The sequence below is a fragment of the Chrysochloris asiatica genome, unplaced genomic scaffold (assembly GCF_000296735.1).
Source record: "Chrysochloris asiatica unplaced genomic scaffold, ChrAsi1.0 scaffold00023, whole genome shotgun sequence".
NCBI classification, from domain to species: domain Eukaryota; kingdom Metazoa; phylum Chordata; class Mammalia; order Afrosoricida; family Chrysochloridae; genus Chrysochloris; species Chrysochloris asiatica.
Genome location: NW_006408541.1, coordinates 4,432,102 through 4,455,993, shown reverse-complemented (window position 1 = coordinate 4,455,993; position 23,892 = coordinate 4,432,102). Strand labels below are relative to the sequence as shown.

Below are 23,892 nucleotides of genomic sequence, written 5' to 3'. Positions count from 1 at the left end.
ATCTATTTTGACTTAAAACTGTTAAAAACAAAAAGTTGGTATTATGCCCTAAAATTGTTAAAGTGCCATCGAGTTGGTTTAAACTTACAGTGACCCTATAGGTTCCCAAGGAACAGCTAGCTGGTGGGTTTGAACTATCATCCTTGTGGTTAGTAGGCCAGTGCGTATCCTACACACCAGGACGCCAATAAGGATTTTAGTATCACTTTTTTATAAATGGAAGGAGGTCTGGTGGCACAGTGGTTTAGCTTTTGGCTATAGACTGAATCGTCTGTGGTTCTAACCCACCAGCCGCACCATGGGAGAAAGGTGGGGCAGGCTGCTTACAAGAGGACAGCCTTTTTAAAGTGAAATGGTTGTATTTTTCCTTCAAAGCAATCGATTCTGACTCATAGCAACTGCTCATAGGAATTCCAAGGACTCCTGGTGTGGCGTTGTGGGTCAGCACTGGACAACGAACCACAAGGTCAGCAGTTCAGACCCACCAGCTGCTCCTCGAAAATCTATACAGGGTCGCTGTGAGTCGGAACCGACTCAGCGTCACTTAAGTCTTTACGGAGCAGACTACGACATCTTCCTCCCATGGAGGGCTGGAACTGCCAACCTTTTGGGCATCTCAGTGCTTAAACTCTGTGCCACAAGCACTCCTTGCCCTCAAGTCCCTCACATGGGCCGGAGCTTTGATCCCCATCTTGTGGTGTTTGAACAGTAACTTTGCGATCCTAGTCCCTCTCTGCCCTAGTTGTGCCTCTGCAAAAAAAGCGATCCAGTTCAGGTCTCAGGGCTTCCTCCCTGACCTCCCTGTGTTAGGGGTCATGGGAGTGGACTGAAAGGCAAGCAATAAACAATTCTCACACCAAATAGCCATACCCCACTTCCTAGGCCCTGCCCAGCCTCCATGGCCAGTGCTCAACCCAGAACAGGACTGGGGCAGGGGAAGGAGGGCTCACCAGCAAGATGTCTAAACTCCTTGTTTGTATGGAACTAGGAACACTGGATATGTTTTTTAAAGGTAAGCCATTGTTCAGCTGGGTAATTTTTTTGTTTTCTTTTTTAACCTGACAATGCAACTGAAATTCTGAAACACAAATAAAACCTTTCTAAAGTCTACGGAGAAGTTTTTCATTCCTGAGGACAGATAAGTCATTGCTGTTAAAGCAGGACCCTGACTGGTGTATTAATGTGCACATACAATTAGCCGTGTGCTCTGCTTGCGGGTGTGGGGAGATGTCACTGTTTAGCTGTGCTCACTGGTGAAATTGGCCTTATCACTTAGTAACACTAACTGGGGCAGATAGTCTAAGAACTACTACTTGGGGAAGGTCACAATTGATTTAGCTCGACTTCTACAGGAACCGAAATCCCTCTTGTAGGGTTGGTAACTGGACTCCTTTGTCACACACCAGCATGGATATTTATGTTGTTAAGTGCCCACAGAATCGGTTCCAACCCATAGCGACCCTGTGTACAAGGAGTGTTTGGTGAGCTTGAACCACCAACATTGCAGTTGAAACCAACTTTGCAGTGCTGCACAATAACCCACAGCACCACACCAGGACTCCAGTTTTCGTTGGCCACTTTTATATTAGACGTGGCTCTGGTTTTAACGTCTTCCACTAGAAGTCAGCCGTAAGAGCTCATGGGTGGACTCCTGTGAATCCCAGAACCCCAGCTTTCTCTTCCTCATTGGCTTCCTCTCCACATCCTAGTTAACCACATGAAGCTGTTGCCAGGTCAAGGCCACGTGGCATCATGAGATGTACCTTTCTGAATGGAAGCATGTTGACCATGAGGCAGACCAAACAGAGCCCGTCCCCTCTCAGCACATGCTCATTTCATGGTCAGTAGGGAGCAGGTGGGGAACAGACTGATAACATTTTATTTACATATTTATTTTTTACAGTGTGCACACATTCCATGACTGCAATTTTAAAACCAGCCCTTAACAATGAGAAACGATGCTGAGACATGTGACCTCGTGGGTGTCCCGAGATGGGGGTGGAGCACATGTTCTTCCATCAGCACCTCACTGGATGAGGGGTGACAAGGACTGTAAACCCAAACCAGCTGGACATACAGGTCAGGCTGAAGGGGATGCCACTGAGTGAAACTCCAAGTCTCCAGCGAAGTCTTACCAGGTGTGGTCACCCATAGCTCACACACACACACTTGGGCACTCGGTGATCACTACACAGCCCTTCCTTGAGCTGAGGGGGTCAGGGGAAGGCTCCCTGCCCCTGACCAGTCTTCCTGAGGAAGCAGCAGGGCCTCCTGCTCACTGCAGCGGGGCTTCCATGCTAAGGCCCGCTCCGTGAAGCCCTTTCTGTAGTGGAGGAAGGCAGGCAGTCCACAGTAGATGAAGTGTCAGTAGCACCCTCCTGCTCCCTGGCTCAGAACCCCACACACACCCCCCATGAGCATGAGTCCTATTGGCTGGCTGGCTCTTTGTTCTGGTTGCTTGGTGGTTTTGAGGAGTTGGCGGTAGTCCAGGGGTGCTCAATGATCTCCTTTAGCCCCAGCCTGTGGTTGGGATTGTGCTTCAACAGTTTAGAGATGAGGTCCCGGGCTCCCAGCGTAACCAAGTCAGGGAACGCAAACTCAACCTGGAGTAAGATCAGGTAGAGGTCTGAGAGGTGCTTGGATCTGACTAGCCAGCCCCCAGCCCAAGCTAGTGAGGGAATCTTACCCGGGAAATTCTGTTGTAGGTCTCCTGGTATGTGCTTGCCTCAAAGGGAGGTTTCCCAACGAGGAATTCGTAGCAGAGGACACCGAGGCTCCAGAGGTCCACCTTCTCATCATGCATGCGGCCCTCGATCATCTCGGGAGGCAGGTAGTCCAGGGTACCACACAGAGTGGTCCTCCTGGAAGTGGACAAGGGGCTCTGACTACTACAGCCACTAGAAACCAACCACTGGGAAAGGGGCCAGCACTTACTGCGGGCTTTCTCTAGGCCAGAAATCCCCATTTCTTTAGGGTCCTGACCAAAAGGAGGAGAAAATGCGTGATAGAATTTCAAGTTCTTGAGGAATCAAGCTTCCTGGAATCATTGAAGCTGGATGAACCCCAAACTACTGGCCTGAGACCTTTAAAAACTATAAACCAAAAATATCCCTTGAAGCCTTCTTGATACCAAACACTATTAGGAGCCCTGGTATGGCACTGTAGCATAAGCACTGGACTGCTAATTGCAAGGTCGGCGGTTAAAACCCATTAGCTGCTGCTCCAAAACTCTATCCCCTAGGTCAGGTTCCCTGCTGAATTAGGGAAGAATGCCTATCCTGAGCATGGTGCACTTACACAGAGCTATCTCTGTAGTATCAAACTGACAGCGTGCACATGGAGGCTCAGAGTTGGTGAGTTTCTGTGAATGGGGGAAGAACAATTCAGAGGCTGATGAGGCCGATAAGGCCTGCATGCCTCGAAAAATGCAGTCGTCAATGTCAGAAGTGTACAAATTATTGAGCTGGAGTATGTTTTGCTGTGTATATTTTCAACAATGCAAGTTTTAAAAAATAACTCCCCCTTTCTCGATAGAGATTGAGGGAGTGTATAAGACCACACAACTAGCAAAGTCTAGAACCAAATCTGCCCAACTCCAGAACCTCCCCGAATGAAAAGACTGGGTAGGGTTATGAAAATAAGGTGCTTGTATCCCACCAAGAATGTTGGATACTTTATTAATAATACAAGTAAGGTACAGGCACCTTTGTGTGTATATGGGGGCCTGGGGGCCGTGTTAGGTGCCGACTCAGGAACTCTGCACAACAGACCAGAACACCGCCAGGTCCTGCACAACCCTCACAACCTGGATCTTGGAGCCCACTGTTACAGCCATGGTGTCAGCCCATCATCTCACGGAGGATGTAGGAAGGGTCTTCCTCTTTAGTTTTTTGATGACTTTCTACCAAGCCTGATGCCCCTTTCCAGGAACTGGTCTCTCCTCAGAACGTGTCCAAATTACATGAGACAAAGTCTCCTTATTCTCGGTTCAAAGCAGCATTCTGTCTGCACTTTTTCCAAGACAGATTTGTGGGGGTAGGATTGCCCGAGTAAGGTGTCCAGACAAGATGAGCCATCCGAGAGGCAGAAAGGGGAAACCTACCACCAAGAAGAACCAAGAGTGGCCCCTGTCTTTTGGACTCAGAATCCCTGTGCTGAGATCCTTCTACCCCCAGAAAGAAAGACAGCTGTTAACACCAGAAACTGCACAGGAGGGTGACAAGTGAGGGTAGAGCAGTGCAGTGGCCTTCCTGGCCCATGGAACAAGACAGAGTGGGCATGCCGACCACAGAGCAACAACGGAGTACTTGGGAAAAGACTTCCTGGTAGAGGAGGGTGCCTCCAGGCACTTGCTGAACATGGGCCAGAGAAGGCTGCACACATCACTGAGCAGCTGTGAGAAGAACTGTGGCCCACATCACACCTGACCTGGAATTGTATCCTGTGACCTCCCTAACCAACCCCATAATAAGAGGGACTGCTCTTCCACAATCCTTTGTGCTCCCCCTTTCCAACCTGGTCACATCGCTATGGCTCCCGCATAGGAGGGTGATGAGAAGAAAGGCCGTTCTGCTATCAATGAAGTGGTGACCCGAGAGTGCATAATCAACATTCACAAGCACATCCGTGGAGCAGTCTTCCAGAAGCGTGCCCCTTGAGCACTCAAGATTTGGAAATTTGTCACGAAGAAGATGGGAAAAGCAGATGTGCGCACTGACGCCAGGCTCAGAGCTGTCTGGGACAAAGGCACGAGGGACATCCCGTACCATATCCGGGTGCACTTGTCCAGAAAACGCAAGACGAAGATTCACCAAACAAGCTCTGGACACTGGTGACCTATGTGCCTGTCACCACGTTCAAAAACCTACAGTCAATGTGGATGAAATCTTAAATTTAGGATCAAATAAATTTATAAATCTGCCTCAAAAAACTAAAGAAGTACTGTGAGTTCTGTGTAACTGCTGGAGTCCTGGTGTGGTGCTGCAGGGTCAGCACTGGACTGCTAACTACAGGGTCAGCGGTTCAAGTCCACCAGCCGCTCCTTGGAAACCCTACATAGTGTCACTATGAGTCAGAACTCATAGACCCGAGCAGAGGCGTAGAAAGTGCTGTGGGACCCACCAGCACTGTGTCTAGAGGAGCGGGGCAGGGAAACAGAAAGCTACTTCCACCCAGAATCTTTCAGCCAGGAAACATGATCTTCCAGCAGCAGTTTGCCTTTGGATGAGCCTTTCCCAAGAATATATGTGGAAAGGGGTGACCACCTGAGGCTAGGAGAGGACTTGGAAGTGGGGAGGCAGAGCACTGAAGTGACAGATCCACTGGCACCGCTGACCTGTCTCTGGGGGTCAGGGATGAGAAGGGGGGTGGCAGAGAGGGGCCAGGCCTGACGTGCAGGTTGTGTGGGTTTCTGGGCCTACAGGTGGTACCCACTGACCAAGCCCATGGAGTCAGGGATGAGAAAGAAAGGGCTGGTTAGCCTGGAGTGCCTACACAAGGCAGAAACCAGGCCAAGAGGATGAAGGCCACAAAGAGGCCCACCTGCAGGCAAAGCTGAGAAGAGCCTGTCCTGATGGAAGAATCGTATCCCGAGGCATTCCTGACCCTGAACTGTAACCTGTAACTTCTCTAACAAACCCCATGACCTGGTGAGCAAGGTCTACGTTCTGTGAAGGTAGCTTGTTGTTGCTGTTAAGTGCCATTGAGTCGGTTCCGCCTCACAGTGACCCCACGCACAACAGAAGGAAACACGTGCCATGCTCCCAGTCACTGCTGAGCGATCTGACAGTTGTTCCTCCGCGATTCCAGAGGAATTTACAAAAGTTGTCGTCCTCTCCTTCCTAGTCTCAGTCCAGAAGCTCAGCTGAAAGCCGTCCACCATGGGTGACCCTGCCGGGACTGAAATTACCCATGGCACAGCTTCCAGCCTCACAGCAACACACAAGGCCCCACAGTAGTATAGACTGACAGGCGAGTGTTGGGTCGAGCCCAGCGGAGAGAGGTAGTGTGGTGGGATGGGTGGCTGGCGGGGAGATGGGCCTGACCTCTGCCTGAGAGCACGCAGCCCTGGCCTGTTGACACTGATGCTAACTCTCCTGCCCTGTGGAGCCAGAGGAGGTCTGTTGGCCCCACCATCACGCCACCATTACAGTGTACAGAAACAGCACCACACAAAGCTCTGTAAATACAGCCAGGAGTTTGGTGTTTGTTTTTATCTGTGTGAGAAGACGCTAACAGCCAGGTGGTGACACTAAGGATAAGAAACTACAAACTGTTCCATGAGGAAAATTCTAGGTTTGGGGTTCAGAGATTCACAGTGACCACTGATGTGACCCATTCCTTACTTGGTTCCCCTCTAAAACAACAGCGAGGAAATACATTATGTGGACAACTAAAGAAATGTAAATAAGGACCACCAGATATCAGATAGTTGTTGTTAGGTGCCTTCGAGTCGGTACTGACTCATAGCGACCTTATGCACAGCAGAAGGAAACACTGCCTGATCCGGGGCCGACCTCACTACTGTTGCCACACTTGAGTCCATCGATGCTGCCACTTGGCCAATCCATCTTGTTGGGGGTCTTCCTCTTTTTCTCTGACCCTCCACCTTACCACCAAACATGATATCCTTCTCCAGCGACCAGTCCCACCTGACAATATGTCCAAAGTATGAGAAACGAAGTTTGGCCATCCTGGCCTCCATGGAGCACTCTGGCTGCACTTCTTCAAACACAGATCTATTGGTTCTTTTGGCAGCCCATGGCACTTTCAATATTCTCCTAACACCATAACTCAAAAGCATCAATTCTTCGACAGTCTCCCTTATTCACTGTCCAACTTTCACATGCTAGGAAATGCATTAATTTGTGATTCCATAGGAGAATGTCCATGGTTTTAACACACGTGTACTGAAGCACTTTGAGGTGAAGCCTGGTGAATGCTCCACCAAAAAGCAAAACAGCAAACCCGATGCACCTGACCCATCATGGGACGGAGTGGAGGCCCTGGAGACAGGGCGTTCTCAAAACAATTCACCATCTGATGAATTTCAAGCATCCTAACAAAGGTGGGAGATCCATTGGAGGTGGCGAAGACATCAAAACCGACAGCAAAGACTGTTTCGGTGACTTTCTATCAGTTCTTCCCCAATGCCAGCACTGGGTTCAGCCATGCCTGGCACCCCACAACAGGTATGTGTTCGCCCAGTTAAACTGTGATCTAGGATCAGGAGCTGTTTCTATACACCAAGGAGATGAGGGAGACATGGAATCAAAAGAGTTTCTCTGACAACCGTGCGAAATCATAGGATGATTGTTAACCTTTGGCTGGTGAGCACTGGACACGTGAAGGTCTAGTTTAGCACGGTGACACCGACCATTCTTGGTTGTGTGCCTCACCAGGGGCAATAGCTCACGCTCACGAAGGGCAGCCAGTCCTTCTCAAGGGGACATAAGATTCCAGCTCCTGAGTAGGGGCCTTGCCTGAAGCGGCTACAAGTGGTCCGTGACACAAAGAAAGGGGTTATTCTCTTGTCGTCTGTTTTGGAATAGAAACACCTTTAAAGGAATCTGCTGTTGTTTCCCCAAAATCAATAGACCCTAACCAGGCAATGGGTTTTAAAGTTTAAAGTGCCCCCACTTCACACAAAGGTTCAAAATCCTATTTTAATCCAAAATAAACTTTAAACAGCAGAGAATATTCTGGCTCTTTTTGCTAAATTCCCCTAAGACTGAAATTTGTTTCACAAGCTTGGCTTTTCTGCTTCAGTTCAGAGGAAGGGCTGTTCCTACTGACAACGAGGGCAGGACGTGAATCTGTGAGTGTCGGCAAGCTCCGCTCCGTCCACACCAGTTCTCAGCTTCTCCCTCAAGCTCTAGGTCTCTGCAAGCTGCACTAAGGAGATGGATCTCACTTCTGACGCACATGTCTACCTATAGCCTTAGTTACTCTATAAGGACGTTAAACCTCTGCCTCTCTCCAACACCACGTGTTGTTAAGTGCTGTTGAGTAGGTTCTGACTCACAGGTTTCCAAAGAGCAGCCAGTGGGTTTGAACCACTGCCCTCACAGTTAGATGGTTAGCAATCCAGGGCTTATCCTACAGTGCCATGAATCCCCCAAAATGTTTGCCGAAGGTAGTTTTCAGGGAGACACTTGTTGGCTGTCAGGCTAGATGATGACCAAGCAGGTCTGTGTGATCACTGGCCCCAGCTTAGAAGGGAGACAGGAGTCTCAGAATCCCTACGATGCGGTGAAGGGTCCCCCCCAAGCACTCCCACCTTGCACATGACTCACCTGGAAGATGGGGCATGGACTGACCACCCGAAATCTGCAATCTTCAGCTCACCGGTCGACCCCAGCAGCAGGTTCTCAGGCTTAATGTCTCTGTGGATAACTTTCTTGGAATGACAGTACGACAAGGCATCGGCCAACTGTGTGATATACTACAAAGAGAGGGCAGGGCGGGAGGCCGTGCTTTAGAATTTCTCTAGCGCAGGTTAACATTAGGCATCTCTCTGGAAACCCCTCAGAGATTGTCCACGTTCCGCAGGCTGTAAAGCACACACTTGACAAGTCTATATAAATCACAGAAACCGACTCAAGCGTGCTGAGCATGAGGGCCAGTTACCCAGGTGGAACTCGGCTCACAGAGCTGATGCCCTGAGACAGCGAGGACTGAAAGGGCACTGATGATGATGAGCTGGAGCTACAACCCCATCAGGGCCCAGCAGCAGTGGAGTACAAGGCTGTTCAAAACGATTTACCTATCAGGGAAATTTGTTTCGTGAACACTATTTGTAAAAAGGGCAACTTTTGATTAAGTCAGGCCTACTGAACTCATTGAGCTTGGAGGACTTTCTGATATTACTGCCCTGAAGTATTCTGTAAACCTTGAAACACAACCAGTCCCTTTCAGCTGAACACCACCACACTGATCACAAATCATGACTACCACCTGTAAGTTCTATGCACCTTTAAACACAATCACGTATATGAGACCAAACGACCAAAAACTGCTTTAAAACAAAGATGAGAAGGCAAGGGGGCAGGGAAGCTGGAAAAGAACCACCAGAGAAGAAACAATGACAATGTCCACACTGTGAAGACATGTCTGGTGTCCCTGTGCAGAAACGCTTGAAAAGGAGCGTAAACCCAGTATTTAGGAGAAAAAAAAGGGCAAAACACCAACCAAAAAAAACCCTTGAAACTAACTCTCATTTTTAAAACTAACATGATTCTACAACAAAAGAAAACTTTGAAATGGACAAGAGCAACTCACAAGAGGGCCCAGGAACTTCCAGGGAGGGAGTGGGGAATCCTGGGGAGGGACCACCAGAAGAGGAGAGTGAGAATGGCTACAACTGGAAGGAAGGGTACTGAAATGCACATGCAGAAACCACAGCGCTGGGTACTGTCAACAACACTGTACATTTATGTTTAAAAAGGGAAAAAAAAGCATTTGTCTGAGATTAAGCATTTACTTAAGAATATCAGGGGAAAAAATTAATCCTGAACAAGACAAAAAATAAAAGCATAAAATGAAAAAAAAAAAAAAAAAAAGTTAAGGAGGATTCTAACTTTTTTGCATATGTAATTTATCAGGCAAGTTAGATGCTCACAAGCCTTTCAGTCCTTCGGTTACTTTTGGTTTCATTTAAGAATGGAGTCAACAGTTCCCAACAGACTGACAAATAGACCCAGTGTTTGCTTCCAGATACAGATAAGAATTATCTGCTGAGACTACTCGAAGTATATATTTAACTGGGGTCCTGGTACAGTGCTGTGGGATAATGCACTAGATGGCCAAGTCAGTTTAAAGGCATGCTGGGCGGTTGAAACTCACCAGCTGCTCTTCAGTAACATCACACATACACATGGTTGCTGTGAGTCGGAACAAAATTTTGAGGAGTTTGTTTTCCCAAGTCATTGGAACAGGACTGTCTGTTGTTGGTAAGTGTCTGCTTAGAGTATCATCACCTCTGCAATCACACTTTCAAAACGTGCAACTTTAGTGTAATCATGAGAAAATACGGACTTTAGCTGGACAATCATTATTGAGGTACCAATTGTGACAGAAGGAGTCATGGTGGCAAGTGGGCTAGAGCACTGGGCTGCTTACCACATGGTTTGGTGGTTCAAACCCACCAGCCGCTCCTCAGGAGAAAGATGAGGCTGCCTGTTCCCCTAAAGATTTACAGCCTCCAAAGCCCTATGGAGCAGTTCTAAGTTCTACTCTGCCTTACTGGGTGGCAATGAGTTGGAATCGACCTGCTGGCAGTGGGTTTCTGGTTGTTTAGTTTAACTTAATACAACCTGGTGACACAGTGGGTTAACCACAGCATTAGTAACCGAGCACTCAGCAGTTACAGAGCAGTGAACTGTCTACTATGGCTCTTCCAGCCTTAGTATGCAATTCCCACCAAACGACATTTTCCTGATGGGTCTGGGTAAGGGAAGATGTGAGAAGATCTGTGTGATTCCATATGAGTGATTTTCACCAGTGTCACTGGAACAAAGATGGCAGGTTTCCAAGGAGCCGTCTCAGAAACGGGAAGGAGGATCTCACTGGCAACAAGAGGCAGGAGTGGGGCGCATCCTCTGGGGATGGAGACCCTGCATGTTGAACCTCCTGGACCCAGGAGACACAGCTGCCACAGCAGAGGAGCGGCAGCACCAACACCAAGAGCCATAGCACAAGGCAGAGGGCGGGCTTCCCAGCAAGAGGCAGAAGCTTTGGGGCAGAAGACTTGCTAGCAGAGTGGGGTGCCTCCTGGCACTTTGGTGAGCTAGGTTTGCTACCCTATTCAGCTACAGCTGAATGAATTTACGCTGAGTTCACAGTGGAGTGGAATGCCCTTCGGACATTTATCAGAAGCTCTGAAAGAGCTTTGCTCCAGCTGCCCCACCGAGCAGGGCAGAGGCCAGACCAAAGGAGTGAAGACCAGAGAGCCTGCCTCTAGGCATGGCTGAGGAAAGGCTGTCCTTACTGATTTGTATTGTCAACATTTCGGTCCCTATATTGTAACCTGTTAACATCTTCACTAACCCCCAGGAGCATGAGTACTGTCTCAGTTCTGTGTGGCCACAGAGACGTAGACAGTGCTGCGGGAGGGACGGCTGGTGGAAGAAGTGGTGGACAGGGGGAGGCACGTCTGACCTCCGCCTCACGGGAATTGTCCTGGGCGGATTCTGATCATGACTCCTGCCCACCTCCTGCCCTCCCCAGGAGATGTCAGAGGTCAGATGCCTGCCTCTAGGCCGTCTCTGCGCAGCGGTTCAAACCCAGCAACAGTTCTGTGGGAGAAGGTGAGGCCGTTTGCTCCTGTGAAGACTCACCGCCTCTGAAACCCAGTGGAGCAGTTCTACTGTATGCCATCGACTCACTAGGAGGAGGGAAGCCACTCGATGGTGGTGACGGTGAACCCGTGACACATGTGCCTGCTCGTGCGTCACGTTCAGGAGAAGCTAGCTGCGGGCTGTATGGAGCTCTGGCCCAGAGTCACCAGTTCTCATAGATCTTAAAACTCTTCTAAAATAAAACACTGATTTAGTTTAAAAAGGGATGAAATTTGAGACGAAGGGCAAATCATATACATTTTTGTAAATAATAAAGCCAGCCACAACATCCAACCTCTTACTTGACTGTATCTGCACACATGGTACTGCCGTTTTGGCCTTTCCATTTCTTGGTGGTGTGGTGGGTGGCGTGGTCGGGAGATCAGAAACCCTACAGAGCCGTTGTAGTCCGTCCCATAGGAGTACTGAGAGGGGCAATCAACTAGATGGCAGGGGGGTTGGGTGGTCTTTTTCCGGTTATTTCACATACTTGACACGATCCATATGGTCCTAAGACAATACTGACTCCAGCACAGCCACAGGCCTGAGCTATGGAGGACGCGGAGCTGGCCGGGACAATACACAGAAACTTACAGTAGCAGTTCTCTGCTCATCAAACTTGGAAAGCTTCTGAAGTTCTCGATAGACGGTCCCGAGGGGTGCATATTCCAGGATGAGGTAAACTCTGGTGGCATCGTGGAAATAACCATACAGCCTGAGAATGTTGGGATGCCTGCAACCAAGGCCAAATACAGTTGTGTCTGTGTTTGGAACTGACACAGAAATGGGACTAAATGTTATCCAACAAACCCCTCATGTGACACCAGTGGGATTTCTAATGGGTTTGGGTCATGAACTCCCACTGCCCTCCCCACACCACCAGCCCGACTCCACTTGAGATTCGAAAGCTATAGACCTGTTCTACAGACTAACACAAACATGTGCTTATCATTTTCCTGCCATTTTAAGGTATTCGAGAACTATTATCCTTTCCTTCCTTTCATGTATCTTTATTCTTAAGGGGGGAAATCCAATGGTGAATATCCACAAATATCAAAAAAGCATGATGTTTCCCCAATGGCTTGATCCGTGAACACTGAGACAGGCACTTTGTGTGGGCAGAGGTCCCTGTGCCAGTGGGACTGCCCCTCTCCACCCCCTCCCCCCAACTCCAGCCCCTTGCCTCTGGGCACGGATAAGGGCCAGCTTTATATAAGTAGTAGCAACTTGTTCAAACTGTTCAACGCTGTGACAGCAAAGATAAAGGAACCAACAACAACAAACACCCAGAGCCCAGAACTGATCTGCAGGTGTTAACAACACAGTAAATCCTGGATGAATCACATATTTGATTATTCTTGGTTGTATTAAGACACTGGCGCTCTACAAAGACCTTTGTTGTCGTTGGTAAGTGCTGGAGTCTGTTCAGACTCACAGAAATCCTGTAAGGGGTTTGTAAATCTTTGCTAGAGCAGAAAGCCTCATCTTTCTCCCGAGAAGGAGCTGGTGGGCTCGAACCACCGACCAGTGCTTAAAATCAAAGCCACGGCGTTCCCACAAAGACCTCTACAACTTTTTAATTCTTAGGAACCTTAAGTTCTGTACACATTCTCATGAACATGAAAGCAGAAACTTACCTAAGGTGGGACTGTATCTCTACTTCTCTTCTCACCTGATGCTCAACCCCTGCCTTTTCTAGCTGGGCTTTAAACAACACCTTCAGAGCCAGGATGAATTTGCTTTGTTTTTCTCTCGCCAGATAAACATTACCAAACTTTCCTTTACCCAGCGGCCGGCCAATTTCAAAATCCTCCAAAGTCCATTGCCTTCTAGGATAGAAATGGAACACTTTAAATGTGAAGAAAACCGGTATTTCCCAGCAACTTAGAGATGTTCTGTAACCGATCAGTAACCCACTTAAGCACCAAGCCATCATCAAAATGGGAGAATCTCCATGCATACCCCACCCCACTCCCCACACGAGTCTTTGACTTTGCAAGGTGCCATGCCCTGGAATAGAGAATGTCCCAGGGCTGCCCTGTGCTTAGGATTAAAGACCCATCTATAACACACCACCAGAAGAACATTCAAGAGATGTTGAGAAGTAACTGGAAAAACATTCCAGAAATATCTGTGAGTCATCCCAAGAGACGGCTCACACCCAGAAGATGGACATACAGCAGACATTGAGGGGAGCAGGCTGGAGTCGCAGGCCATGAAGGCTGACAGCCACTCCACCAAGAAGCAGAGGACTTTTGGTGTGGGTTCAGACCTGGCTCCTCCTACTGACAGCAAGGTTTTAGGTAGTTTCAGAGGAAGATGTTACAGCGACTTACAATAAAATACATCATCAGTTTAATAATACTGTCAAAATAACAGTTCTCTAGCATGACCAGCTGCCTGAGGTCTAAGGAGAGAAAGAAGCCTGGAAGCCCAGAAAACCAGACAGTGGGGCCCTCTGAGGCGGGGCGCAGCATCACTGTGCACGTTTCCACATGGGTTACACCCCCACAGACGTCTCCTAAACTTGAGAAGCACAGTTTCCGTGTCCCTAGTAAAGCAGACAGTTTTAAAGCCTCCTCTCTTCTCTTATAAAGATTGGAAAACTGGAAACCACCTGATAACCAGTTTTCTAAATGAAAAAAATTAAAAGTTTGTTTGAAAAGAGTTCCCCATCACTAATTTACCAATTAAGTGGTCTATTCTAGAATAACAGCAAAGAACTATGCAAATCAGACAAGACTTACTTTTTTGTTTCTTCTTTTTTCTGTTTTGATGCCAGTTCCTTTCCAGGATTGCTACCTACATAGAATAAATTAGAAATAGTTTATAGAAACAGAGATAAATCAAAGAACAATCACTAAAACATTAATAATGTTTATCAACCACGGTCTACCCAGGTATTTCTCTTTATATTTTAAAAGACCACTATGTGAAGTCGCCACAGAATTTCTAGAATAAAGCTGGGCAGATACACACATCGTTAGGCCCACCAATGAGAAGATTAAGACTATGCAGAGTCTCTCTAAAACTGCAGTTTGTTTTCAAATAAGAGCCCGGTGTGCTCGCCCTCGTCACCTTTTCCTCACTAGGGGTGCCAGACAACCAGGGTGACTTTCTCGCCACACCAGAAAAGATCTATCGATGGTATCTGAGACCAGGCCTAGACCAGAAGCCTCCTTCCACTGCTGGCTGATGGGGAAACAGGTACAGAAGCCACAGACTCAGCATATAATAAGTGAATGAGACGCCCAGCAGGTCCCAGAGCAACAATGTCATCAGCTTGTGTGCAGGGGGCACGTGGGACACCCCACCTTCACTCATCACACAGAGCCTGGTGGGCATTCCCAGTATCGTTCCCTCCCAGTCTCATGGAGGGCTCCCCTCGACTGACCCTGCCCCCTACCTGAGACCTTGCTTGTCTACATCTATCTTGGCTACGTGGACCGTTAACCTCCTCTGGGTCTCAGCCCCTTCCTCTGTGAAGCCGAGTCAGTAAGGCCGATGGTCACGAGAAAGGAAGCACCCATCCACCTGCGGTGTTCAACCACTCAACAGGTGGAGAGAAAGAACCGTCACCATCCAGCCGCCCCCACCAAGCGCCCCTGGCAGCAGTCCTGTGCCTCTCCAAACCATTTAGCACTCTTGGATCAAAGACCCCTAGGCAGCTCCCCAAGGCGCAAGATGAAGCCCCACTCTTTATCATAGTCTGCCTCAGTTCCCACGTGTCCCTCGAGTTCCCCACATTCTCCGTGCCCTCCGACCTTTTCAGGACCTTCCTGTGACAGTGCACCAAGCATTAAACCCCTGCTGACGAGTCAACTCCGACTCACAGAGACCCAGGAAAACAGGGGCCCAGGGCTGTCAGCTTTACAAAAGCAGATCACCACGTTCTTCTCCCAGCAGCGGCTGGTGAACTTCAGACACTAAAGCTCAGTGCTAAATAAACCACTGCACAATCCCTCTATTAGGCAGCCAGTGCCTTGTGCCGAACGCCACACTGCCTGCCTCCCCCTCCTTCAGAGCATCCCTCAGGCAGGCAGGCAGGCAGGCAGGCAGGCAGGCAGGCAGGCAGGCAGGCAGGCAGACGCTGGTTTACAAGAACTAGAAAGAACAACTCTGAGGCTACTTTACCAGCTGCAGGCGGCTGGGCCGGCTCGCTCTTTGGGGTGTTGTTTGGTGCCCTGGAGACAGGACGAGTGACAGTGGTTGTTGGCACTGGTTTCCGCTTCTGACCCTGAACTGGCTTCCGGTTGGAGACCAGCTTTTGTGTTTGTGACGGGGCATTCTGGGAGGAATTCGAAGGGCACAAGACACGCTGGGCCTGGCCACTGCTTGCAGATAATGGGTTATGAGAAGGAAATGGCAACGTCACCGGGACTCGTTTTGGACCATCGCCAAGTGGAAGTGTCACCTAGGTTGGGAGGGAAGACAAAAGTGAGTTTATAGCCTTCTTGAGTGAACACCGAATACTTGAAAATTTCAAAAAGCTTTTTTTCTTGTACAAGGCGGCTTCAAAAATGAGTGGCAAAATGTCATGGTTCTTAAATTTCATTTTTCTATGTACTTTTTGAAGTCACCCCCCGACCAGTATCACTGAATGGGTGCACGACTTTTTAATTAGTGCTTCTAGGCATGCCTCATTTCATTACACTGCACTGCACTTCACTTCGCTACATCGTTAAGAAAACAAACGGAAAGTCTGGGGCGACCCTGCACTGAGGAAGTCTACAGACACCATTCTTCTAACAGCGCGTGCTCAGTCCGAGTCTGCGGCACGTTTCTGCCATTCTCACAGCTTCAGTTTTTCATCAGGCTGCTGTGTACTTGGAGAGTCCTGGTGTGGCGCTGTAGGGTAAGCGCTGGACTGTGAACCACAAAGTCGGAGATTCAAAGCCACCAGCCGCTGCTCAGAAGCACTGCACACTTTATCCAGACTCCATTCTAGTACAGACATAACCTCATGGGCACATGTTAAGTACTGTGAACCCTGTTTCCAAGGAGTGGCTGATGGGTCTGAACCACCAACCTTGTGGTTCACAGTCCAGTGCTGATCCTACAGCACCACACCTGGACTCCCAACACTTCCTGTGATTCGCTTTACTATGACACTGGCTTTATTGTGGTGATCTGGAACCCAACCCACAGTATCTCCGAGGTATACCTGTATAGGGCTGAAAGAGGCATTACATAAATTCTCAATAATATAGATAATACTTCTACCCAGGTGTTCAGCAAAAAGCCACAACACACAAACTTAGACTAAAGTCTAAGTTCTAATCCGGAAATCTTTTTGAACACCTGTTAGAGGGAGTCCTGGTGTGGCACTGTGGGATAAAGCACTGGACCGCAAGGTCGGCAGTTCAAATTCACGCGCCTCAGAAATCCTATACAAGGTCGCTGTGAGTCAGAACCAACACAAGGCGATTAAACAAACAACATTACAGAGAAAACAAAACACAGACATCAGAATGCTCAGTGGAGGTTGTCTCTGAGCGCAGACGTTTGGAAACGATAGTCCACATTTGCTTATTTGCCAGATTTACCACAATAAGCACATTACTTTTGTTTGTTTTCTAATGCTTCATTGTCTAAGAACACCCAGAATGGCCATGAGCAAAAAACAAGTTTTCCAAATAAGTCCATTTTGCTCCTCAAATAGTTATTACCAAAATGTGTGATTTGCTATAGCTAGTATGTGGTAGGAGTCCTGGTGTGGTGCTATACGATAAGCACTGGACTGCTAGCCACAAGGTAGCCGTCCAAACCCACGAGTCAGTCCTCGGAAACCCTATGCAGGGTCACGATGAGTTGGAACTGACTTGATGGCACTTAACGACGAAGATGCGCAACAAGTTGGACCGTGAGCTGAAGACTGAATGACAGGTCGGAGAGATTCCCTTTCAACTTCTTGTCACAAACAAGGAACCAGTGATGGGGCGTGAAGCCTCAACTTTCATCACTCGCTCACTGGATTTAGTGCCTTAGCCCTCTTGTGATTTGTGGGACATGTAGTGCCCACCTACATTTCCCCACCTCTGAGGTTTAGTGGGAAACTCCTGTCCCACTTTTAGTTGAGTGCTGCCATGGGTGGGGACCTGTAAACTATGTGAATCTGAAGAAACAATTCCAGTTCCAGAGACCCCTTGGTATATGCACACCCCACTAATTGTATCAAAATCTATATGACATTCATCCAAAGTGTCGTTCTTTACTGAAAAAAAAAAAAAAAAAATGGTTTCAACAAAAAGTTTAAAGCAGAAAATAATTTGTTCTTAAAAGAGAAGAGCTGAGTTTTGAGACTTTCAAGTATTGGGTCAGTTCTTTCTGCAATCTGCAGTGTTCACAACACAAAAGGCATTTAGGCACGGCTACAAGGAAAAATAGCTTTTTTAAAAGAGGTCGAGAATACAACAGGTCCAGTGACTCAGTGTGGTCTCTTTTTCACTGGCCACTCTGTACTCTCAGCGGCTAAGAAAGGTAGATAAAGACTTTTGAATACCAGCCCTCACCAGCCCCCTCAAAAAATTAATATTTAGATTTTTATACTGATTTCTTAGAAGAACAATAAATCGGGAGATAACTTCTACTGAGGACTCTGATATTAGACTCATTCCTCACAGTGCTCCACACTCAGTCACTATATGCTGTGTTCCTGGGGTTTTCACTGTGAAGTCTTCCTAGACTTCACCATGTCACTGAGACCCAGGTACCTCTCTCCCCTAGCAACTCTGCAGACCCTCAGTGTCTGTCACCAGGCAGGAGGTCAGCGCCGAGCTCTGCAAAGTCAAGGGCCCTGTACTTTCAGCGTTGTCATCCTGTATCTCAAAGCAGGTTCCCAGGAAGCACCGACTAAAACAGTTTCTCACTCCTGGAGCTAACTGTTCCCTGAATTATGACCGAGCAATCCAGGCCTAAGAGTCCTGGCATGCGAGAGTACAGGCATCCAGTGAAGCACCAACCGGTCTAGCTGCTCCGGTATCCGGCTCCTGACTCATCCAGTAGCGTTCCCCTGCACACAGTGGGGAGACTGCAAACTGTACACAAGGCTGAACACAAGAGTCACACGGAGGGAGTCAGCAAAACGCCACTGAATGGTGGGAAGGAGCCCGGCCGACTGGGAGGACAGGAATCTACCACTGCACCCCAAAGCTAAGGTAAGAACTCCAGACAGGGGGCCAGTCTCTGTTTGAGACAGGATTGCAATTATACTATCCCATCACCTTAACGGGTCTTGGAACATAGTTTTCTTTGGCTTTATCCATGGTGCCTGAAAGGAAAAGAGAGAATGGTCTTTAGTTTACACAAATCTGCCCGCTGCAAAGCACTGCCTGCTCTCTTCAGGTTCCTACTCCCTGAGGGCAGCCCCAGCAAGACACACGACTACACTTTTTCTCTGCCCAAATGCAGTTCATGCAGCCGGCATAACGACAATGAGCGGCTCATAGGCCATGTCCCACCCCTACTCTCACACTCACACACTCACACACTGCACTCCTGAGTGGGTGGGCCTTCTCCTCTGTCACTTCCACTCTGCGGGTCCTTTCCTGATGGTGTGCAAGCCTGCTGTGACAGCTGCCACCGTAAGAAACGTCCTCTTGCCCCACACTTGCCTGGGGCTCTGACCTCATCGCTCCCCCTCCTCTCTCAAGGCTGCAGTGGGCCCTCGGCAGCCTCCTTCCCAGAGCCCCCTTCCCCAGGCTTCGTCCCCATGACAGGACCCTGTGGCTTCCAAACCCAACAGTCAGTCAACTGTCCTGCACCTACAGCGACATCTCACAAGGTGGGTCACCCCCTGATCCCCTTCCTTCGCTAAGCTTTCAGGTATGTCCCCGACCTCACTAGCTGTCCCCTCTGATTAGCCTCTTGGAGTACACTGGCCTCATTACTCTCAACCTGGACATATCAGGGGACCCAGGAATAAGTCCTTGGATCCTCCTCGTTCCCTCTTAGCCACCATTATCCAGGACCTTGGTTCTCACCAGCTTGATTAGCATAAGTCTAATTCACATCTTCTGCCCTCAGCTCTTCTCTGGCCACCAGACTCAAGATATTCAACTGTCACTGACAGGTCGGCCTCACAGCTCAATCTGAACAAACGAAAACCAAAACTTCTCCCTCCCTGCTCACGGGAGTACCTGAGCTCAGTCTGGACCACGTCTCCTTCGGTGTACATTCATTGTCTGTGAGACTGGATCTGGTCTCCAGAGGCTGAGGACTCCCACATTTCTATCTCCAGCCTACATCCTTCCCCAAACTCTACTCAAATCTCCCACCACCCATCCACCACTGTGTGTTGTTTGCTGAGTTGCAATCGATTCCGATGGCATCTAACAGCAACAGCATCCAACAGCTGCACCTCCTTGTCTGAGGGGACTCCAATTTTAATACGACCCAAACTCAAGGCATGAACCTTCTCCAGGACAATTCACAGAGCGAAGGCCCCACCTCAGTTGATGGCAAATCCATCCTGCCAGTTGCTCAGGCCAAAAGCCTTTCGTGGCCCTTTCCCTTAAACCCCACATTGAGGTCATCAGCACATCTGCCAGGAGTCTACCTCAAAACCACTGCTCACCACCTGACCTGTCTTTCTCCCCAGGCCAATGTTCTTTCCAGCCTCGCCCCACTGTGCTCATTCTCACCACCAGGCCAGGTATGCCAGCCGGTCCTTGGTTCAGACACCTCCCGTGGCTCCCCAACTTAAACTCTCACCTGCAAGACAGGCCTCCAAAGTCCCACAGAACGAGGGACAGACCATGTCACCTCCTATTATTCCCTGCACACAGAGCTTCTTTCCTCCAACTAGTTCCCTGCCCCCAGGGGCTTTTCACAACCTTTTTGGTTCTTTCCTTAGGTGTGAGGCTCATACGTCACTTCCATTTCATTCAAGCCTCTGGCTCAAGTGTCCCTTTACAGAACCAAAGCCCAAAACCCAGACCCATCATGACCTGTGTAGGATTTCCAAGGCTGGAAATCTTTAAGGAAGCAGAAAGCCTCATCTTTCTCACCTGGTGGTGCTGACCTGGCAGTCGGAAGCCTATTTGTTACCCTCCCCCCCCTTCTCTGCCTTAAATTTTCTTCATAGCCCTCAGCATCTCACACAAACATTACAATGAGTATGTTTTGTGTACTGAGTTCTCCCCCACAAGAAGGTGCGCTCCAAAGAGCAAGGACTTAGCCCCTTGCTGCTCACTGTCCCATCACCAGAGCCGAGAACAGCCCATGACTCTTAGGACCCACTCTAATGCAGAGTACTTCAGTAATACAGTGCACAGTACGAGCACACCAAGACTTAAGCACAATCATCTACGAAGACAGCAGAAACCTGCCGATGTTTCATACCCAGCTGCTCAAGGAACAGGAGAATCCCATCAGAAAGCCCACCCCAGTGCCTTTATACTTGCTTCATAAATATGCAACTCCAGGACAAACAGGATTCAAGACTCCTTATGCCAAACCAGTGTTTAGTAAAAAAAAATAATAATAATAAATAATGCATTTTTTAAAATAAGGAACAAGAAACACAAAGGCAAGCCAAAAAGTATCGCTACAAAGTCATTGTCATTAAGTGCTGTTGAATTGGTTTGAACTCATATCCACCCCATATTGGGTTTCCAAGGAGCGCCTGGTGAAATGAGCCGCCAACCTACAGGTTCAAACCAACCTTGAAGTCAAGTGCTTATCCTACAGCACACCAGGGTTCAAAAACAGTCATAGGAAACTTTATTTATTTATTTTAATCAAAATGGGAAGCTATTGTTCGACATATCCAATATCTAGGTCTACACACTTCTGAAGGTGAGGCTTCTATGTCTAATCCTTCCTGGAGGAACTCGGAGATCCTCAACTGATACCACAGCAAAATGGCAGGCTTGGCATCCTTGAGACTCAAATTGTATTCCTTTTAAGTTCCTTTGGGATCCCCCAAAACAGTTGCTATGGCATTCTAACAGACCTCTCTGACCTGAGTTTAACTGATTCAGCAAATCCGTTTGGAAGCGAGTTTTGATTGGACCTTTTTTGAAGGCTCCTTATCAAGCCTAAGAACTATATGCCGCCATGCACTGATCACAATGCCATGTCTAAACACATTGTGTTTGTAATAAATCCACACACATAGGAGCTAGAAACCTAGTATCTATCAATACTTTGTGACTTACTCTTGGATATGCTTCTACTATGCAAACCTCAGCTCCTAGACTGCTCTGCGGCTTTCACTTTCCCTGCCAATCACAAGTAGCCGACTAAGAAGATCGTTTACGCCAGTCATGATCCAATAATGACATTTACTCATCTTCTAACATCTGTCCCCATCTATTCTACTTTCTCTTCCTTGTTGGGAGGCTAAACAAGAAACAGAGCAGTAAGATGGATTCAGAAATCCTGGGGTGATCACCCTGGAAGCCTACTCCTCAGGTGATTTAGATCTAGAACCAGATGCAGGAACCAGGGACCAGATGACCTACAGGTGACCCATCCCAACCAGACACCCTACAATTCTAAGCAAGAACAGTGTTAGCTTTCCCTGCACTGTAGGTTTAGGGTCAAGGCTTACTGTCCGTCTCTCAGGCATGGGAGACCTGTGAACGTTTGCAGGGAGAAAAGTGAGTGGAGGAGTCTGAACATGTTGCTGAAAGGCATGTAAGTTGAGGGAAAAGGAGGGCTGAGGAAGAGGAGACAGGATGAAAAGTCCAGGGCAGTAGTGACATTACTTAAATCTTGGTTAGAAACGGGAATGTTCAAGCTCAACTAGACTCATAAATCAGACTACTAACATCCTTCCCAGTGACATTCTGCAGAGTGTGGACCACTAGGCTCTCAGGGAGACATTGAAATCAGCTAGACAGCTGGCTGCAAATACAGACACCTGGGCCCTACCCCAAAGGTTACTGAGTCCTTGGGTCTGACTCTGAGTCACCCTACAGGACACAGCACAAGTGCCCCATGGTGTGGCACTGGAGGACAAGCGCCAGATGGTTAACTACAAGGTCGGTGGTTCAAACCCACCAGCCATTCCTCCGAAACCCTATACAGGGAGGGTCACAATGAGTTGGAATCAACTCATCGATAATTAACAACAGAACTGCCCCCAAAGGTTTCCAAGACTATAATCTTCGAAGCAGACTGCCTCACCTTTCTCCCAAAGAATGGCTGGTGGGTTTGAACCAACCTTTTGGTTAGAAGCTAAGCGCTTAACCACTGCACAACCAGGCCTCCTTCCCTTTCCTTTCTTTTTTTTTTTAAACAAGGTTCCCATACAGGTTTGGAAAAACCCTGGCCTGGAAAGTGTCAATTCACTCAGCCAGGCCGGATATGCCCTCTTGGCAGACCAGCCTAAAGTTTTCTTGTTGATTGCCCTCTAGTCACCTCACTGGACCTCCCTGTAGGGTTCGCACTACCCAGAGCCCTTTATCTAAAGTTGCCAGGTGCCATGGAGCCGATTCGGACCCCGAGTGACCCCACGCGAAAGTATAACTGTGCCATAGGGTTGTCTCGGGTGGAAGCAGATCCTCTAACCTTTCTCCCGCAGGGTGGGTTCCCGCAACCAACCTTTCGTAAGCAAGCGAGTATCTCTAAAGCAACTCGAATTTATGGCGACCCTAATCTATATAGAATTTCCGAGACTAAACCTTTTCGGGTGCACATAGCCTCATCGATCTCCTATGAAGCGGCTGGTGGGTTTGAACCGCTGACCTTAACGCTTAACTGTTTCACCTGGTTCAAATAGTTGTCACAATTGGAAGCGATCCTGTTAATTCCTCGTCTGTCTCCCCACCCCAGGTAAAAGGTAAACTCTAGCATGGCAGTGACCTCTCCGTATTTTTCTTACCGAGCGGCCTACTCAACACGAGAAGCCCCCCAAAACCATTCAACCGCCCCCCTCCGCCTCTATGGGAATACTCAACATCAGAGTGGGGGATCCTGGGTGACCACAGGCCGGAGTGCCAGGTAGGTACCGAGGACTGGCCCGGAGGGCGTCCCTCGGGGACCCCTCCTCTCTGACCTGCGGTCCCCAGGTCCATCACACACCCATAGGCCTTCCCCCAGCCAGCTCCACAATGGTCACCTGCCGCCTCCGGAGTAGGGCCGCCAAGTCCTCCCTAGAGCGTAGCCGTTAGGAAGCTACGGTTCTTCTTTTTAAATACGAGTTAAACCCTCTAACACGAAAGCTGATTGGCCTGCGTTGAACAGAGGCTGCCTTCTGACTGGCTAACAACGGACCGGACATGAATCACATGACAATGCTTAGCTGACGCGCAGGCGCACTCACTCCATATGGTCCCGGAAGTGGCGCCAACGGCCCTTCAGACCCGCGGCCTTCTACCGCCCGAAGTGCTCTCCAGGATCAGGCGTTTGTCAGGGATCCGAACAGCTCCCTAGCGTCAGGGCTGCTACAAAGAAAATAAATCCAGGGGAGGTGAAAGAACCCTTCAAACGTGCCAGAAGGTAAGATGGCGAGGATGGCAGACTAGAGCGGGGCCGATCGATAGCGCAGCGCTCGGTGCGGCGACCTGTGCGTGTGCGCAGTGAATGTGAGCACCGAGCGATCGATCGG

The 23,892-nt window shown here is 48.8% G+C and overlaps 1 protein-coding gene and 1 pseudogene across 2 annotated transcripts; one reads left to right on the top strand and one right to left on the bottom strand.

Moving 5' to 3' along the window:
- Positions 1-2,426: 2,426 nt before the first annotated feature.
- On the bottom strand, positions 2,427-18,601 carry AURKA (aurora kinase A). Of its 2 annotated transcripts, none has more exons than XM_006839162.1 (8): positions 18,560-18,601; positions 15,466-15,750; positions 14,080-14,138; positions 12,974-13,162; positions 11,931-12,069; positions 8,295-8,443; positions 2,687-2,861; positions 2,427-2,603 (listed from the first exon to the last, which is right to left on the bottom strand). In XM_006839162.1, the coding sequence occupies exons 1-8, from the start codon at positions 18,599-18,601 to the stop codon at positions 2,427-2,429; spliced, it is 1,215 nt and encodes a 404-aa protein (XP_006839225.1). The 2 variants fall into 2 exon arrangements, with proteins under 2 accessions (XP_006839225.1, XP_006839224.1); XM_006839161.1 differs by having other exon boundaries at positions 12,974-13,165; positions 14,084-14,138; positions 15,471-15,750.
- On the top strand, positions 4,530-6,440 carry LOC102824796 (annotated as a pseudogene).
- Positions 18,602-23,892: the final 5,291 nt, after the last annotated feature.

Excerpts from the sequence above, each read along its gene's own strand:
- AURKA (XM_006839162.1), bottom strand. The coding sequence starts at position 18,601 with ATGGATAAAGCCAAAGAAAACTATGTTCCAAGACCCGTTAAG. Across the intron at positions 13,163-14,079 it reads AAGAAGAAACAAAAAAGTAA|GCAATGGACTTTGGAGGATT; the intron begins GTCTTGTCTGAT and ends CTATCCTAGAAG. Across the intron at positions 8,444-11,930 it reads ATGAGCAGAGAACTGCTACT|TATATCACACAGTTGGCCGA; the intron begins GTAAGTTTCTGT and ends CTCTCTTTGTAG.